Source organism: Acartia tonsa, chromosome 2 (assembly GCF_053477335.1).
Source record: "Acartia tonsa isolate MP-2025a chromosome 2, ASM5347733v1, whole genome shotgun sequence".
NCBI lineage: Eukaryota > Metazoa > Arthropoda > Copepoda > Calanoida > Acartiidae > Acartia > Acartia tonsa.
This window is the reverse complement of record NC_137261.1, coordinates 49,009,211-49,026,894: the sequence shown is the minus strand read 5'-3', so window position 1 is coordinate 49,026,894 and position 17,684 is coordinate 49,009,211. Positions and strand designations below refer to the sequence as shown.

At 31.8% G+C, this 17,684-nt stretch overlaps 1 protein-coding gene across 2 annotated transcripts in view; it reads right to left on the bottom strand.

Annotated features, from left to right (window-relative positions):
* LOC145312074 (uncharacterized) overlaps positions 1-12,376 on the bottom strand; it is a 55,581-nt gene extending 43,205 nt beyond the window's left edge. For both annotated transcript variants that reach the window (XM_080151207.1, XM_080151208.1), the window contains exons 1-2: positions 12,239-12,376; positions 9,127-9,200 (exon numbers count right to left, since the gene is read on the bottom strand). In XM_080151207.1, coding sequence (XP_080007333.1) covers positions 9,127-9,200; positions 12,239-12,296 — 132 coding nt within the window. In that variant the 5' untranslated portion in view covers positions 12,297-12,376. The remainder of the gene's footprint in view (positions 1-9,126; positions 9,201-12,238) is intronic.
* Between the last annotated feature and the right edge of the window lie 5,308 nt (positions 12,377-17,684).

The following is a 17,684-nucleotide window of genomic DNA, read 5'->3' as shown; positions in this document are numbered from 1 at the left end:
AATAAAGTCTCCCATATATTTTAAATATTTTGATTTTTTGTCATTTCTCTTGGGAGGTTGGTTGTACCCTCTCCCAAAATAGTCATAAACCTTCCCAGAAACCATGAGAATCTACATATTAAGGAGAACCCGATCGGTTCAGCGTTTAGCGAGATCCTTTGGTACAGACACACAGACAAACAAACATCCTGCTTCTTTAGTATACGGATTTTAGCGCATATGAAGGAACACAAATGAATATATCAATCAGTTAAATGTAGATGAAATCAGGGATCTAAAGGGATAAGACAATAGTAGATAAATTGATACCCCGCCCAAATTGAATTTTGGGATGCCTAGGCAAAATTTTTGAATTTTGATCTCCCCCCCCCCCATATAAAAAAAAGCTTGGACGTCCTTGTCCTGTACAATTAGTGGTTGAAACGGCTGGATATTAAGATTAATGAACATACCAATTAAATTTCGAAAAAAAGTCCCAAAAGTTATTAAGCTATTGAATAAGAAAACGTTATAATACAAATTTGGGGACTAATGTAATATTTTAGAAAGCCCAATGACCCCTCCCTCCCTGGATTGAATGAGAATTTGTACTTGCTTTCTACCTGACTTAACTAGATAAGATACCTTTTATATGTTAAGTATACCTAAGTAATTTTATGTAACCCTAATTAAATAATTAAAAAATAAAATTAAAAAATATGAAAGATAAGTCTGAATTAGAGTAAATTTTTTTTCGTCTACATAAATAGAAAAAAAGAAACATTATAAATAACTAAAAGTGTACTCATTGTAATAAAATTTGAATTATAGCTCTTTAAATGTAGAATCAAATAATTACATCTATTTTGTTGTTCATTCATTTTAACGAAAAAAAATAATTTGCAAATGTTTAGCACACCTGCCCATTTCCAATATTTGAATATGATTTGTGTTTTTTATATATATTGGGGGAGGTTAATTTACCATATTTTCTATTAAAAAAATCACCCTATAAAAATATTTTTAAGTAACCATTCTTTATAATTAGAAAAATCAAAAATATCTTTGGTTACTTGCTATTATTTATAACACAGATAGGATGTATGTGGCGGAATTTACAAGGAACCGTGCTCAAAAACTTTAAAAAGATAGGAATATTTTTTAAAAATTTTAGTTAGAAAAACAATTGGCTGTTTTAAGACATAACCCAAAAGGTACTCGTATATCATCAAACCTGCTTTTTCTTGACATAGCTTAATGCATAAGGAAAAAGGATAAGAGGATGAATACTCACCCCTTTTTCATGGTAAAATACTACTTCCCCATCCCTAAATTTAGAAGCAGACGAAAATCAAAAGCCGCCCAGGGCTTTTTGTAAGTCAATCATAAATAATAATGTGAATAAAAAGAAAAGCGATATTTAGCAAACAGCCGTGGGCGGTCAGAATCAGCTGAATGTTCATTATGAAAAAAAATTCCCCCTTTTTAGAAATAGAAGGATTCATCTTTCATGAACAAATTTTTTTAAATAAAAATAAAATTCTATGTAATTTTTAATTAAAACATCAAAACGAAAATATCTAATCTAATATTCTTGCCCTAAATATGGAAATAGTAAAAAGTAAAAAAATATTTTTTAATAATTTTTAATCCTCCCATTTGAAAAGTAGTGGAATAGCAATAAATTTTAGCGCGGCAACAGCGCTGAGTAGGCCTCTAGGCCCACTGCCTATTTTCGTCTTCTAGTTGCTTCGATTCCTCTCTTTTATTTTTTTCTCTATGGCTTAATGTAACTAAGAACAAAATAGGAACCCCTAGTAAACTTTATAAGATACCTTAAACCTTTCCTAATTCTTACTTGACATTACTACATTTAGGAATACTTAACAATAACTAAGAAACTCCAAAGGTATACTTAACTAAAAGCTTACATAAGCCTGACATAAGAAAATACCATTAGGGACACTTATCTTCGTTTGTGATTCTCACTATAATGTTTTTGGATTGTCTGGAAATGTTTCACTACTCGTGTCAAGACTAATCTAAATTTAATTAATTTCCAAGTAAAAGCGTATATATAGTCAGGATTCTCAAGACATAATAGTGACAATGGATAATAAATTGATTCACATCCCTAATGATAATAAACAAAATTAGCCCATCTGTAGATAAAAAAAAATGTTGATCCAACGAATAAGAAAACATTGTGATAAAACTTAAGGTAGCAATGTAATTTATAATCCAATGTCCCCCTCTCCCTGAATTATAGCAAATTTAGTTTCATGCAAAACTAACATTTTTATGCTTTACTATGTATAAACAATTCAAAATAAGGTATAATCCATCATACCGATGAGTGGATCACATAAAATCCCACAAACCCTTATTTCATTTTTTTCTAAACTATTTCAAGCCATGTAAGGCTCGTTGAACCCATTCTGAAGCTAACCTAACATTAGATAATCATCATAAAAATAAGTTTTTAATCCACACACCATTAAAGGGAAATTGCCAAAACGAGGTTAATTTTATCCAAAGGTGGAGCAGTAAAAGCTAGTAATTTAGACTGAAATAAAGGACAATTACATCTAAACAAGAATAGAAATATCCATAAAAGCTAATCTTATTAAATCAGAATGTCAGTCAAACTTAAATTAACAAGGAAAAAGTAATAAAGCAATTAATACTTAATATTGTTTAAAGGAGGACTCAGGGCCCGCGTGTAAGCCTCAGTGAAATTGTTTTATAACTTTAAAAATTCAGCTGGATGTCTAAACCTGAGCCATGATTTGAATGTTTTAGAAAAATCCCAAATTTAATTCACTGATTGGAAATCACGTTTCAAATGGACATACAGAAATGGTTATAGAGTGACTACGCTTTCTAAAATGTACTTTACTGTTACAGGAATCACCTAAATGAATAAAAACTTACCGGGGAAGGTCAAGGTCGGTAAATGTACAAAAAAATGGTTTTGAAATAAGAAAGAGTTTTATTATTTATAAAAATGATGTTAAAAAAAAAATTTCTACGTTTTCTTTATTGTTTTGCTAATATTGGAGATATAATAAGGATAATGAAAAAAAAATATTCATACTTTTTATTGATATTTTTTGCGATGCTTTTAATATGATAGTTGTGTACTGTTTCTGCATTTCAATATTTGTAATAATAAAAGACTTTTCCAGTATGGCTTTGGAACCGAATAGTATCCGCTGGATTAGAACTGGTTCTTAGCCATACTGAAAAACCATGTATAGAATTGTATTACAGACAATTTTCCACGAATATTAGATAAAAATCATAATAGTAATACCATATTTGTAACGTACCTGGGCCTTTGGCATCTCGGTGCTAACAAAACAGGTTTTAATCTTTAATTTTTAATTTTAGTATCTGCGGAAAGCTGTCTTTAATACGATTTGATTTGAAAACAAACTTAGTCTTGACAAACTTGATGACAAACTTAGTCTTTTTTTATCAAATTTGTCTCTAACAGTGGCGTGCGAACCGAAGGGGGCATTTGGGGCAATCGCCCCCCCTGCCCCCCCCCCTAGCAACCGCCCCCCCTGCCCCCCCCCTAAATGTTAAAAAATGCCCCATTTTGCCCCCCCCCCCTGGTCAACAAAAATGCCCCTTTTTGCCCCCTACTCTACAAAAAGCAAAACTATCCCAGTTTCCAAAAAAAAAGATCAAGAAATACTCCACAAAAAAAATTTTGGCGCTTCGCGCCAACAAGACAGTTACTACTCATTTAACCTTACCAAATTTTTTAATTAGTGTAGAAATTAGGTTATAATCTTTTTTCACTGAACATAACAAACCAGGTTAAAGGAAGTATTCTATTTTGTATAATATAAACTTTTTACCAAAGAAATTTTGTACATCCCCAATGATGATACACAAAATTACCCCTTATGTAGATTACAATTAGTGGATGAAATGTAGGGAAACTCGACTAAATTAACCAACCAATCAAAATTCCATTAAAGTCCCCAAAGTTGTTGAGCCAACAAATAAGAAAAATTTATATGAAATATTGGGGACTAGTGTAATAAATAGCCCAAAAACCCCTCCCTCCCTGCATATTTGAAGAAAAAAATTTGTGCTTCACGCCCTTCCAAATGGTTTCTGCTATGAAATATTGGGGACTAATGTAATAAATAGCCCCAAAACCCCTCCCTCCCTGCATATTTGAAGAAAAAATTTGCGCTTCGCGCCCTTCCAAATGGTTTCTGCTATGAAATATTGGGGACTAGTGTAATAAATAGTCCAAAAACCCCTCCCTCCCTGCATATTTGAAGAAAAAAATTTGCGCTTTGCGCCCTTCCAAATGGTTTCTGCTATGAAATATTGGGGACTAGTGTAATAAATAGCCCAAAAACCCCTCCCTCCCTGCATATTTGAAGAAAAAAATTTGCGCTTCGCGCCCTTTCAAATGGTTTCTGCTATGAAATATTTGGGACTAGTGTAATAAATAGCCCAAAAACCCCTCCCTCCCTGCATATTTAAAGAAAAAAAATTTGCGCTTCGCGCCCTTCCAAATGGTTTCTGCTTTTTATCACAATGAAAGGACAAGTAATTTTTTTTTATTTTGTACACAGTTCATTATATCTTTGGTTTTTATGGTACGATAAATTTTTTTGTGGATTATAATATTAAAAAAAAAAATTTCTCGCTGTTTCGAGCATCCAGTATATAATTTACTTTGACTGTCATCACACAACATACAGAAAAAAGGATTTGTGACTTTTTCTACCTAAAATATATATTTATTTCAACAGTACTCTTTAAATCTACTTGTCTGTATTCTTATTAATGATTTTTTGTGCTTTGCTATTAAAGATGTTGTCATCCTTGTTGTCAAACAATAAAGAAATATTTAATATCATTTTTTCATATTAGGTTTATTTTTGATAAATTTTTTACAAAATGAGTGTTTTTATCTCACCCCCCCCCCCCAATTTTTTTTAATGGGGTTATTCATCCTTCCTGCTGAGATTTTATAACATCCCCTTCCACCCATTATAAATGTTTTGTGGTGGAGGGGGGGGGGTGGGGGGGAAGGTTAATTTATCTTCTGTACTATTTTTTCGAAGATGCTTTCTAGCTCCCTTCCCTTCGGTCATTACAGGGTGGGGAGAAGGGATGGGGGAGAAGAGAAGGGGGGGGAAGAGGTGGGGGATATAAATGGGAAATAAGAATGGGGGAAGGGATGGGGAAGAAGGGATAAGGACTAGGAGGCCCATAATCAAATAATCCCACCCCTTAAAACGCCCTTATTTAAAATTAGTATATATAATCAAAATGCCCCCCCCTAAAGCAAAGTGCCCCCCCGGGGCACTTTGATTTAGGGGGGGGGGCAAAATTTTACAAAATCTTCAAAATGCCCCCCCCCCCTAGACAAAGTGCTTCGCACGCCACTGTCTCTAAGTCTATAATTAACTTTAACCAGGCATCCTTCAAATAAACCGTTTCCAACTTTGTAATTTAAATTTTAGAACAACATCTTATTCTGTGCCAAAACTTACAGAATAACCCCGCAAAAAATATACGTTGCAACTGCAATTAAAACAATAATGGCAACACAAAGTTTTGAAATATTTATGTAACCGTTCATTTTGTCCATTCTACTTTCCTTGGTCTGGGAATTGTTGCATTTTAAATTTTGAATTGGGTTGTCTTGCCTAGCGAGACCTTGGCAGACAAAACTATTTTGTGCAGGAATGTTGGGATAAGTATTCATTTTTGGTGTATGCGCTTGACATGAAATTTGATACTGAAGCTTATCTAAAAATTCTACTTTACGTTTTGTATGCTTAAGACTCTATGTTATAATAATAATTAGGTTTGCTTGCTTAGCGAGAAATTGGCAGACAAAACTATTTTTGTGCAGAAAATTGGATAAGTATATATTTTTAGTGTTTGCGCTGCACATGAAATTTGATACTAAAGCTTACCTAAAAATGCCACAATACATTTTGTATGCTTAGGACTCTATGATATAATCATAATTAGGTTGGCTTGCCTAGGAATATTGGGATAAGTATACCAGAGATGGGATTTTAAAAAATGCCGCGTTTTTTCGACAATTTTTTAGACATTGATTGATTGAACAAAGACAATGGGATTTCAACACAGAGTATACAACATAAGAATTCAAAATTTTAAAATTATTATTTTAGCCATTTGTATAATGTCTAACACAACTTAAATCCATTTTCGCTGCATATTTATTAATGCATCTTTTTAGATCTGTATTAGACATTATACAAATGGCCAAAATAATAATTTTAAAATTTTGAATTCTTATGTTGTATACTCTGAGTTGAAATCCCATTGTCTTTGTTCAATCAATCAATGTCTAAAAAATTGTCGAAAAAACGCGGCATTTTTTAAAACCCCATCTCTGGTATACTTATCCCAATATTCCTAGGCAAGCCAACCTAATTATGATTATATCATAGAGTCCTAAGCATACAAAATGTATTGTATACTCTGTTAAAAACCTTATTTCATCTTGAAGATCAATGCCCCATACGATTTTAACAGAGTATACAACTTGAGAATTCAAAATTTTAAATTATTATTTTAGCCATTTGTATAATGTCTAACACAGCTCTAAAAAGATACATTAATAAATATGCAGCGAAAATGGATTTAGGTTGTATTAGACATTATACAAATGGCTAAAATAATAATTTTAAAATTTCGAATTCTTAAGTTGTATACTCTGTGTTGAAATCCCATCGTCTTCATTCAATCAATCAATGTCTAAAAACTTGTCGAAAAAACGCAGCATTTTTTAAAACCCCATCTCAGGTGCCCCGAAAAAAAAACAGCTTTTTCCGATTTTGTGAATCAACCAGCAGGAGCATGAAAAAAAAATAATTATAGGCCCATATTCTTTGTAGATATATATACAACAAATTTACTCAAGGTTTTTTTAATATCTCTAAAAATGTGGTTGTATTGTCAGACAGATGGACAGACAGACACACAGACATCGTTCTACTTTGTACTAAAGGATATATTACTTTTGCCAGTGAAAATGTTGAACATCACAAAATTTATTTTTACCACAAAAAAATATATTTTTTCCTTTATCTATGATTTTATACATTTTTGCAATAATTGCTGGTTTGTTTTGATGAAAATAAAAAAAAAATAAACTGATTCTAAAAAAAATCTCAATTTAGATGACTATGTAATTAATGAATTCTAATATTTTGTCGATAGCAATAAAAATTATGAGTTTAAATATTTAGTAATAAAATTGTTTTTAATAAAAACTTTCAACCTTGAGACCAAGACATTTATGTCCATAATTACAAATACATGAAATAACAAATGAACCAATTCAACCAAATCTATAAATATCATGAAAATGGAAAATTTAAGCATTACAAGGACGATGGCAAAAAAATCAAATGAATAGAATAATTATGTCACATAAAAAATGTGCCAAAAAATCAACATTTTTTAAATGGTCGTACGGACATTCTGGTAATGATTATAAAGTTTCTACACAATCTTAATTGTACCTAACTACTAAGGGTACCACCATGCCAAGTTTGAAATAGATCATTCTAACAAGCCTAATTTAACGATAAGACGGACGGATCGACCCTAATTATAGAAAAGCTTCGCTTTTAAGTGCATATGTATATTCGAAGTGATCTTTACAGCTATACTTACAGAAAAGCTAAAAGTTTTTTTTATTCATTGTCTATTTTTTGTGAGAAAAAATTAAAAAGTAAATTTAATCCTTGATAAATACGTCATTAGTCGTCCGATAGTCTACAATAGACCTTACTCTTTCTCAGAATAAATCAAACTTTTAAACAAGGACAACAACTTCCGGTATTAGCGTAACTTTGTTGATAAAGGATTAGAGTAAAACACTAGAGGGAGAAAGGGTTAAATAACTGTATCTTCCCATCGCAACCGCCTTGTGCAATCTTTCTATAGGGTCATTGGAAATCAACCAATGGTGTCGCTTATATTAACACAGCCAAGTAGCAGAAAATAATTTAGAAGCAGACGAAAGAGGTCTTTGAAAATGGACGGGAAGTAGTTGTCTGTATATACATCTATACTATACATAGATCTGTTGACAAAGGGTTAATAATGGCTTCTGTGGTTATACCCTATTATATAAAGTAGTAAGGTTTTTTGTGCGATGCTTAAGATTTCAATGACTTCTCCATTCAAGGGAAGCTTAAAAATAAGTCCCGGGGTAGTTTTAAACTATTCTATATTTAGATTTAAGGTTTGGAATGGTTTAAGGCTATTTTTCTTTCCCCTTCATATCCCTAAATGAAGAGCTCCTACATGTTAGGGGCGCAGCATAAGGGATAAAAAAAACTATAGGATCTCTCTATCTTAAGTAAATATTTCTAAGTTTACTGTTATTGAATCAATAAAATATTAGTGTGATGACACTATTAGAATTATATTTCATTCTTCAATGTTTCTTTCTCATTAACTAAAAATATTCAATAAATATCTTTAAAACTGATTTAGCTCACAATTGCAGTGGAGAAATCCAACAGACAACATAATAGATTAGTATAGAGAAGTTTTGCTACCGAAAATTTCACCGTCCAGCCTCCGGTTGTCAATAATTTGAATTGATAATTTATACATTGAGTAAACACCCGCCGGAAAAATATCTTTCAACTTAAGGACAATTTTCTCGTAAAATGTATTCTACACAACGCTACTTCCCTTACTCGAATTCATCAAATTTATCAATTTTTTGTAGCATAGCTACTTTGTAATTGATAGTGTTTGTCTGTTTGGAACGCCACTTGGTCTTTGACGTTTTTTATTGATATTTTATTATCATAGTTACTTCTTGTTTCATATTGTATCATTACATTGCAAATATAAATTCATAAATTATTAGAGCAAGTAATTGGACTGTCTAGTAAGAAACCATAAACTTGTAGATTGTCCTTTTATTTACAGGTTTCGGTCAATATTTTCATTCATTATGCGACGTCTGAGTGTTTAGAGGCGAGAATTTCAATGAGCCTTTAGATAGTCCTTTAGTTTATAAGTGCTTTTGATATTTATATTAGTGCATAGAATTTGGAAAGTCTTTTTGTAACTTGTAAAATATCAGACAATCCTTTTATTTACCTTGAGATGTCTGAGTGGTTGGAGGCGAGAATTCGGACAGTCCTCGCATTGATAACAGTATAACAATTGGCTACCTAGATAGATAGATTAATAGATAGATAGATAGATAGATAGATAGATAGATAGATAGATAGATAGATAGATAGATAGATAGATAGATAGATAGATAGATAGATAGATAGATAGATAGATAGATAGATAGATAGATAGATAGATAGATAGATAGATAGATAGATAGATAGATAGATAGATAGATAGATAGATAGATAGATAGATAGATAGATAGATAGATAGATAGATAGATAGATAGATAGATAGATAGATAGATAGATAGATAGATAGATAGATAGATAGATAGATAGATAGATAGATAGATAGATAGATAGATAGATAGATAGATAGATAGATAGATAGATAGATAGATAGATAGATAGATAGATAGATAGATAGATAGATAGATAGATAGATAGATAGATAGATAGATAGATAGATAGATAGATAGATAGATAGATAGATAGATAGATAGATAGATAGATAGATAGATAGATAGATAGATAGATAGATAGATAGATAGATAGATAGATAGATAGATAGATAGATAGATAGATAGATAGCAGTGGCGTGCGAACCGAAGGGGGCGTTTGGGGCAATCGCCCCCCCCTAGCGACCAAAACGCCCCCCCCTGCCCCCCCCTAGCGACCGCCCCCCCTGCCCCCCCCTAAATGTTGAAAAATGCCCCGTTTTGCCCCCCCCTGGTAAACAAAAATGCCCCTTTTTGCCCCCTACCCTACAAAAAGCAAAACTCTCTCAGTTTCCAAAAAAAATATCAAGAAATACTCAACCAAAAAATTTTTTTGGCGCTTCGCGCCAAACAGACAGTTACTATTTATTAAACCTTAATAGGAAGTATTTTATTTTGTATAATATAAACTTTTTACCAAAGAAATATTGTACATCCCCAATGATGATACACAAAATTTCCCCTTATATAGATTACAATTAGTGGATAAAATGTATGGAAACTCAACTTAATTAACCAACCAATCAAATTTCTAATTAACAAATAAGAAAATGTTTATATGAAATATTGGGGACTAGTGTAATAAATAGCCCAAAAAACCTTCCCTCCCTGCATATTTGAAGAAAAAAATTTGTGCTTCAAGCCCTTCCAATTGGTTTCTGCTTTTTATCACATCATATATTTTGTTGTTATTTCTATAAAAACATTTGTAAACATCAAATATTTAATCAAAAAGTTATTCAAATAAAAACAAGACAGCGATGATATTTATCTAAGCCCTTTTCTCAACGCTGTATGTCTGTCTAAATTAATAACTATATATGATGTCTTATGATGTTCAGGATAAGTTTATAATTTTGTTGTGTACATACCCTTATAAAAAGTCATGTTTTTTATGGCAATTTTCATTAAAGAGCCTTAAAAATAACTACACTCTATATTCCTAACTTGTTAAAATATGTCTTTCTTGTTGTATTTAATTGATAATAGCTCAAAGAGGAAATAAATATTTTTCGGTGCGCTTTGCACACCGCGCTAATAAATCCTTGGAAACACCACTTCATGAAAAAATGACAGATTTTTATTTGCCAATTGAAAAGGGTAGGATATGTTGATATAACTTTTTATCTTCTCTATAATTCACTATGGCTGTCAGTTTGTAATGCTAAGGGGGAAATGTGATTTTCTCAACTGCAATTAAAGATAGAAGGCTAAAACTTAATGTTAACAGTCACATCATTATGGAGTATAATTAACTATTAGAAATTCCTGGAGGTCAGACTGCTTTTCAGGACGTTTTTGGCTATTTTTGTATCTTTCACAATTCCCCAATTGTTTGGTCCAATTTACAAAATTTTTGTAGATAAGGGTATCAAAATCAAATTTCGGGTATAGTCCCTTTTGTGACATTGCCTCTTAAGGGGCATTTCGTCATATTTTCACAGTAGCTTTTCCCCTAAAAATACAAGGAAATGCCCCTTAAGAGGCGTTGCCATGAAAGAGACTATACCCCAAAGTTTTCCATATTTCTATGAGATTTTCATATCTGTATAAAAAAGGACAAGTATTTTTTTTATTTTTTAACATAGTTCTTTATATCTTTGGATTTTATGGTGCAATAGATTTTTTTGTGGATTATAATATCAAAAAAATAAAATCTCTTTTTGTTCCGAGCATCTAATATGCAATTTACTTTGACTGTAATCACACAACATACAGGAAAAAGGATTTGTGACTTTTTCTACCTGAAATATATATTTATTTAAACTAATGCTCTTTAAATCTTCTTGTCTATATTCTTATTAATGATTTTTTGTGCTTTGCTACTCATAGATGTTGTCATCCTTGTTGTCATACAATAAAGAAATATTTGAAATCAGTTTTACATATTAAGTTAATTTTTTTGTAAATTATTTCCAAAATGAGTGTTTCTATCTCCCCCCCCCCCTCTAATCTTTTTTAATGTGGTTATTCATCCTTCCTGCTCAGATTATATAACATCCCCTTCCACCCATAAAAAATGTTAGTTGTGGGGGGGGGGAGGTTTAATTATCTCCTGTACTTTTTTTTGAAGATGCTTTCTAGATCTTATCCCTTCAGCCATTGCAGGGTGAGGAGAAGGGATGGGGGAGAAGAGATGGGAGGGGGGAGAGAAGGGGGAAGGGATGGGGAAGAAGGGATAAGGACTAGAAGACCCATAATCAAATAATCCCACCCCTAAAAACGCCCTTATTTAAAATTAGTATATATAATCAAAATGCCCCCCCCTAAAGCAAAGTGCCCCCCCGGGGCACTTTGATTTAGGGGGGGGGCAAAATTTTACAAAATCTTCAAAATGCCCCCCCCTAGACAAAGTGCTTCGCACGCCACTGATAGATAGATAGATAGATAGATAGATAGATAGATAGATAGATAGATAGATAGATAGATAGATAGATATATAGATAGATAGATAGATAGATAGATAGATAGATAGATAGATAGATAGATAGATAGATAGATAGATAGATAGATAGATAGATAGATAGATAGATAGATAGATAGATAGATAGATAGATAGATAGATAGATATATAGATAGATAGATAATTACCTCCTGTGTATTTAATAAATGCAGAAAAGAACACAACTAAGTAATAGGAGCAAAACATCTTGCAGGATCAATCACATTTTATTTTATCCAAAATTTTAATTTCTTTTCATGCATTATCATTTTTTTGAGTGGCTTTCTGAAAAGACTTTATTTTTAGACTGTTTTAAAAATCATCATTAAGGCAACATGTACTGATTTTTCCGAAATGTAAAATCCATTTTTTTTTCTTAAATTGTATTTTGATCACAAGACCCCAAATTTCAGATTATCGACAAAACAGTTTTTTTTAAGGATCATATTCTTCCCTTCAAATAAGAAAACTGGGAATCAGAAACTCAACTATTTTGATAAAAAAAAATGATTATTTTTACATTGATCTATCCTTGTACAAGGTTAACTATTTATATAATTAAGTATGAACAAAACAGTATTTTAATTTAATAATCCTATTTTCTAAATTTTTGTCCTGACAGTGGAGAGCAAATGAATGCCTGTTTTTATGCTAATGCATTCTGCTTTCATTTACACTTATACACATGCCAAACACAAGTACCCGTTTAGAAATTACGAAAGACTTAGCACTTTACCTTCAAATCAATAGAGGCCGTGTTTACGAGTACCCTAAAGTAGCCATAAACTCAACCCTGTTTTTAAACCTACTTTAAAAATCGTTTTTCTAGCTTCCACGGTTATGTAACTTAATCAGTAACCATACCATCAATAATACGTTTTGTTATAAAAAAAAAGATAATTGTTTTGGGGTTCACTAACGGGTGAATTGAAATTGTCGACTTTTTTTGCAAAACGATTTGCAAACTAAAATGTTTCATCAATATCAAAATCATTGAACCCGTTCAATGGTAAAATATATTGGATATAGAATATACGTGGATATTATAACAGAGGAAAATTTATCGTTAATTTACGTTGTTAACATGGACATTATTTATTGGTCAGTGCCTTATCCAGCAGGAGGGGGGAGATAGGGTAAAGAGGGTTGGTGGAGGATTGTTTTAAGTTTCACTTAATTGGAGTAAATGATAATCTGGTGTAAGATCCAAGTAATAATAAATCCATTAGTAAAATACTTTATATAAACCAATAATTGAGGACTAAAGTAGCAACCTAATTTGATAACAAAATATTCCCTGTAATAATATTCACGAATATTATATACAATATTGTTTATTATCTACTGTCTCCTGTAAAACAGGCAAAATTGATCATTTAAGAATTATTATGATTGAAATTTCCTTCCGATATATAGATTCAAACACTTATTAACAGACATAAAAAAGTATGAATTGACTCTTTGACATAAATAAAAAAATGCTGAATTTTAAAAATCCTCTATTCTAAATATATAGAATATTTACTTTTTTTATTACTATAACTATAAGACACTACACAGAGAAAAAGTATAATTATATAAAAGTTTTACAGTGTGGTATTTATATAAATTGGTTTTTAATTATGTTGATATTCTTCTTTTTTCTTTCTATATAGACCCTGACTACTTTGCTATAGAGAATGTTTTTTTGTGATCATGGATTTATTATTAATAGGATTTACAGCAGAATAACATCTACTTCAATAAAGTGAAACTTGTAGCTAACTATCCTATCCTATCCAACCCATTTACCCCATAACCTCCCCTCCTACCGGTTAAACGAACTGACTAATAAATTATGTCCATGTTATAAACCTAAATTGACAATTTTGGCCCTGTCATAATATCCACGTATATTCTATATTTATTTTGAAAATTGACTATAGACGAAAATTACCTTCAATCTTTGTATAGTTATACACAGATAAAAATCCATCAAAAATTTTACAAAAAAAAACATAAATTCATTTAGTTTGGGGTACAAAAGTTTATGTTTATTATAATAATTTTGATTAATTTATTCTTATGTAAATCGGTTCATAATTCACTGATATAGAAAAGTTTTTTGTCTTTTTTGATATTTAAGTTAATGATATTTTTGTCCTAACAACTTTGGGACTTTTGTTGAATTTTAATTGGTTGGTTCATCATGTTGAGGATATAAACGTTTCAACAACTAGTTGATAGCTGCAGAAGGGGTAATTTTGTGTATAATCATTGTACATCACATCAATTTATCGACCATTGACGTATCCCTGTAAATCACTGATAATATTTTTTAGGGAAAAACGATCTGTGCTCTAATAATAAAAAAAATCCTGATTGCGGACAGATTTTAAAAAGAATTATTTTTAATTATAAAAACTATGAAGGGATGGAACAATCAACACTACTTTCTTCCTCCAATACCAACAAACATTTTTTTTAAAGCAGAGAATTATTCTCCACTGCACCGTTCTATCCCTGGGCCCCCTAAAATCAACCACTCAAGTACACGGGAATCAATTGAAGGACCTCACTGCAATATTATAAGTTTGCCATAGTTGTTCCAGTATACAACTAAAATATTTTATTATTTCTCCGAGGTAAAGAAAGAGTTATGGTGTGGGCTTGCCAAAGCAAAGTTAGAAACAACATAATCTATTCACCCTAGGAATCTAAGGGGATAAGACAATGGCCGTTAAATTAATGTATCCTCAATGATGATACACAAAATAACCTATTCTGTAGATTACAATTAGTAGTTGAAACTTTTGGACACTCAATTTTATGAACCAACCAATCTAAAGTCCCTAAAGTTATAGTGCCAACGAATAAGAAAATGTTTTTTAAAAACTTTGGGGACTAATGTAACAATTGATAATTGTGTCGAATATGTATATATTATCAAACTAAAAGTGGAAATAACTGATAATATAAACCTATTCGTGAAGGGCTTTCATTTGGTTGGACGAACGTTTGGAAAATATATGATATCTGGTTATTTCCTTCAGGCAAGTTTTCTATACGGGCCTTTTTGTGATCCTTTTCGTTTAGAGCTATTAGAAGATTAGACCATGCATTGTATAGTATTGAGGGCTATAAAAATGTTCAATTTGGCATATTTTAGAAAGGCTTGTAAAAAATTGTAATTTTTTGCGAATTGCAGCATTAACCCCACATTTTTTCCGTTATGGTATAAAGAGTTCTATGGTAAGCAAGTTGACTTCAACACGCAATCCCAAAACTAGATATTGAGCCGAAAATCATAACAATTTCTTTTTCTACGGCCTTATCCATCTCTCTCTCGTCTATTAAGCAACGCCCCACCCCCATCCCACCTCTGGGAGTCCAAATATTTCTATTCATGTCTCCGACACCCCTCACACCAGCCTCCCCCAGTAATATTACCATGTAAAAATACTGGAGTTTTAAACGACAACAAAAATTTATTTTTTCTAATTTGTCTGAATGTTGATATTATTAATGAAAAATTAATAATTCAATGACACTTAAACTTAACTTATTTACACTTTACATGGATCAAATTTCTTATCTTTTTTTAAGGAATATTTAAGATTTCCTGGAGGGATGTGCATCAACCCCCCCCCCCCCCTTAAAAAAATAAACAAACTTCATGACTATGATGATTACTCCCTCAATAGCAGAAACAAATGAATGTTTGAATGCTTATCAATCAAGTAATTACAAAACATTTTTCACCAAAAGGCATAATAATTGCAACTGCACTACTTGAATTTAAAAAAAAAGACGAAAAACAAATCCTCTAATGCTGATTATTCCCTAAATATCAGAAACAAATGAATGTTTAAATGCTTATCAATCGGGTGATTACAAAACTTTAAATGTTAGGATCATCAGTACTTTCAGCCATACATGTTATTATAAATTTATTAAACTGACAGACTACCATTTTCATAGAGGAATTTTACAAATAATTCATAGACGTTTTTTGTTTTATTTATTAATTCTAAAAAGTAAGAAGCTAATTTTTTTGTAAAAATCACAAATGTAGGGATAAGTTGAAAATTCAACATTTCATAAAATTGCAAAAATAGTTTTAGAACTTTTTTATTTTTATGTATCCCCTCGCCTCCATTTGAATATAGATGTTTTTTTATTCAGTAGTGATTGATTTTTCTATATCCTTTCCCTGTATTCCTGTTAAATAGTGTATTAATTACAATTTTCAGACCAATTATTGTTGATTGATAGATTTTCAAATGTTAACTTTCACTTGTAATTAAGCTTAGCATTTTGTTTAATTCATTCCTTTTGAAAAGGTAGTACTACGCACGAAGGAACAGGACAATGGCAGATAAGCTATTCTAACCATTTATCAAGGTACCAATAGCATATTTTTAAACACAAAACAGGAATTGGGGTAAAGATTAATTTACTGCCTAATAATCAACAAAAATCCATGAAATTTTTAAAGCAATTTATCAAAAAGTACATATTGACCCTGTCAAAAAATGTTGTTGTCAAATGCACTGTTTAGGTCAAACTGGTCTTTATTATGACCAAATGCCTAGCGAAATTCCACTGTGTTCTTTCTACTTTTTAATATCAGTTGTAAACCACAAAAATTAGGCAACACAAACTCTCTTTTTAGCCACTTTCTTACCAAGATTATATTTCCAACCCCTCTCCCCTCACAACCCCCCCCCCCTCTGTTATTCATGGACTTTTTCTCATGTTTTTTGTTTCTCCCCCCCCCCTTCCCCCACCCGTATAATACAACTAATAATAATAATATTCCGGGAGGATGGGTATAATCTATTACTTGTATTCTGCGGCTACGCCCCTAGAGTATTTACCCCCCCCCAAATCAATTTTGGGGGGGTAACCCCCCCCCCCCCCAAATAAATAATCCCTAACAAAAAAAAATGTTGGTGCACTTCGCGCGCATTTTTACTACTAAATATTTTATAGTATTTTAATTACCCCCCACAAAAAAAATTTACTCTGGGGGTAAATTTTGGGGGGTAAAAGAAATTTACCCCTGTCAACAGATTTCAGGGGGGGTAATTATCCCCCCAAGCAAATTTTAACCTTGGGGTAAAACTTTTGGGAGGTATAAAAAAAATTTGCGGCGCGCTTCGCGCGCCATTTCCCCACCCTTAATAAATTTTACCCCCTTGGACGCCCCTGGCTGTACCTTTCCTAAAAATAGCTATAAACTATCTCAGGACATATGAGAAGACACACTGTAAAAACCGTATTTGTTTAGCGGTAGCGAGATCCTTGGGTACAAACAGACAGAGAGATAAACATTCTGTTACTTTATTACATGGACTAGCGGCTACGCACCTAAAAGCCTCTAGGGTCACTTGAGGAGTGAAGAGTCGAATTTGATAACCCAATTTATTATTTTAGATTTTAAAGGAAAAAAGTAAAAAAAAAATTGGGAGGGTGGTGGTACCCTCCCCCAAAATAGCTATAAACCTGCCAATGAACTATAAGAAGATACACTGTAAACGATCCTTATTTGTTCAGCGGTTAGCGAGATCCTTCGGTACAAACAGACATATAGACAAACATCCTGTTACTTTA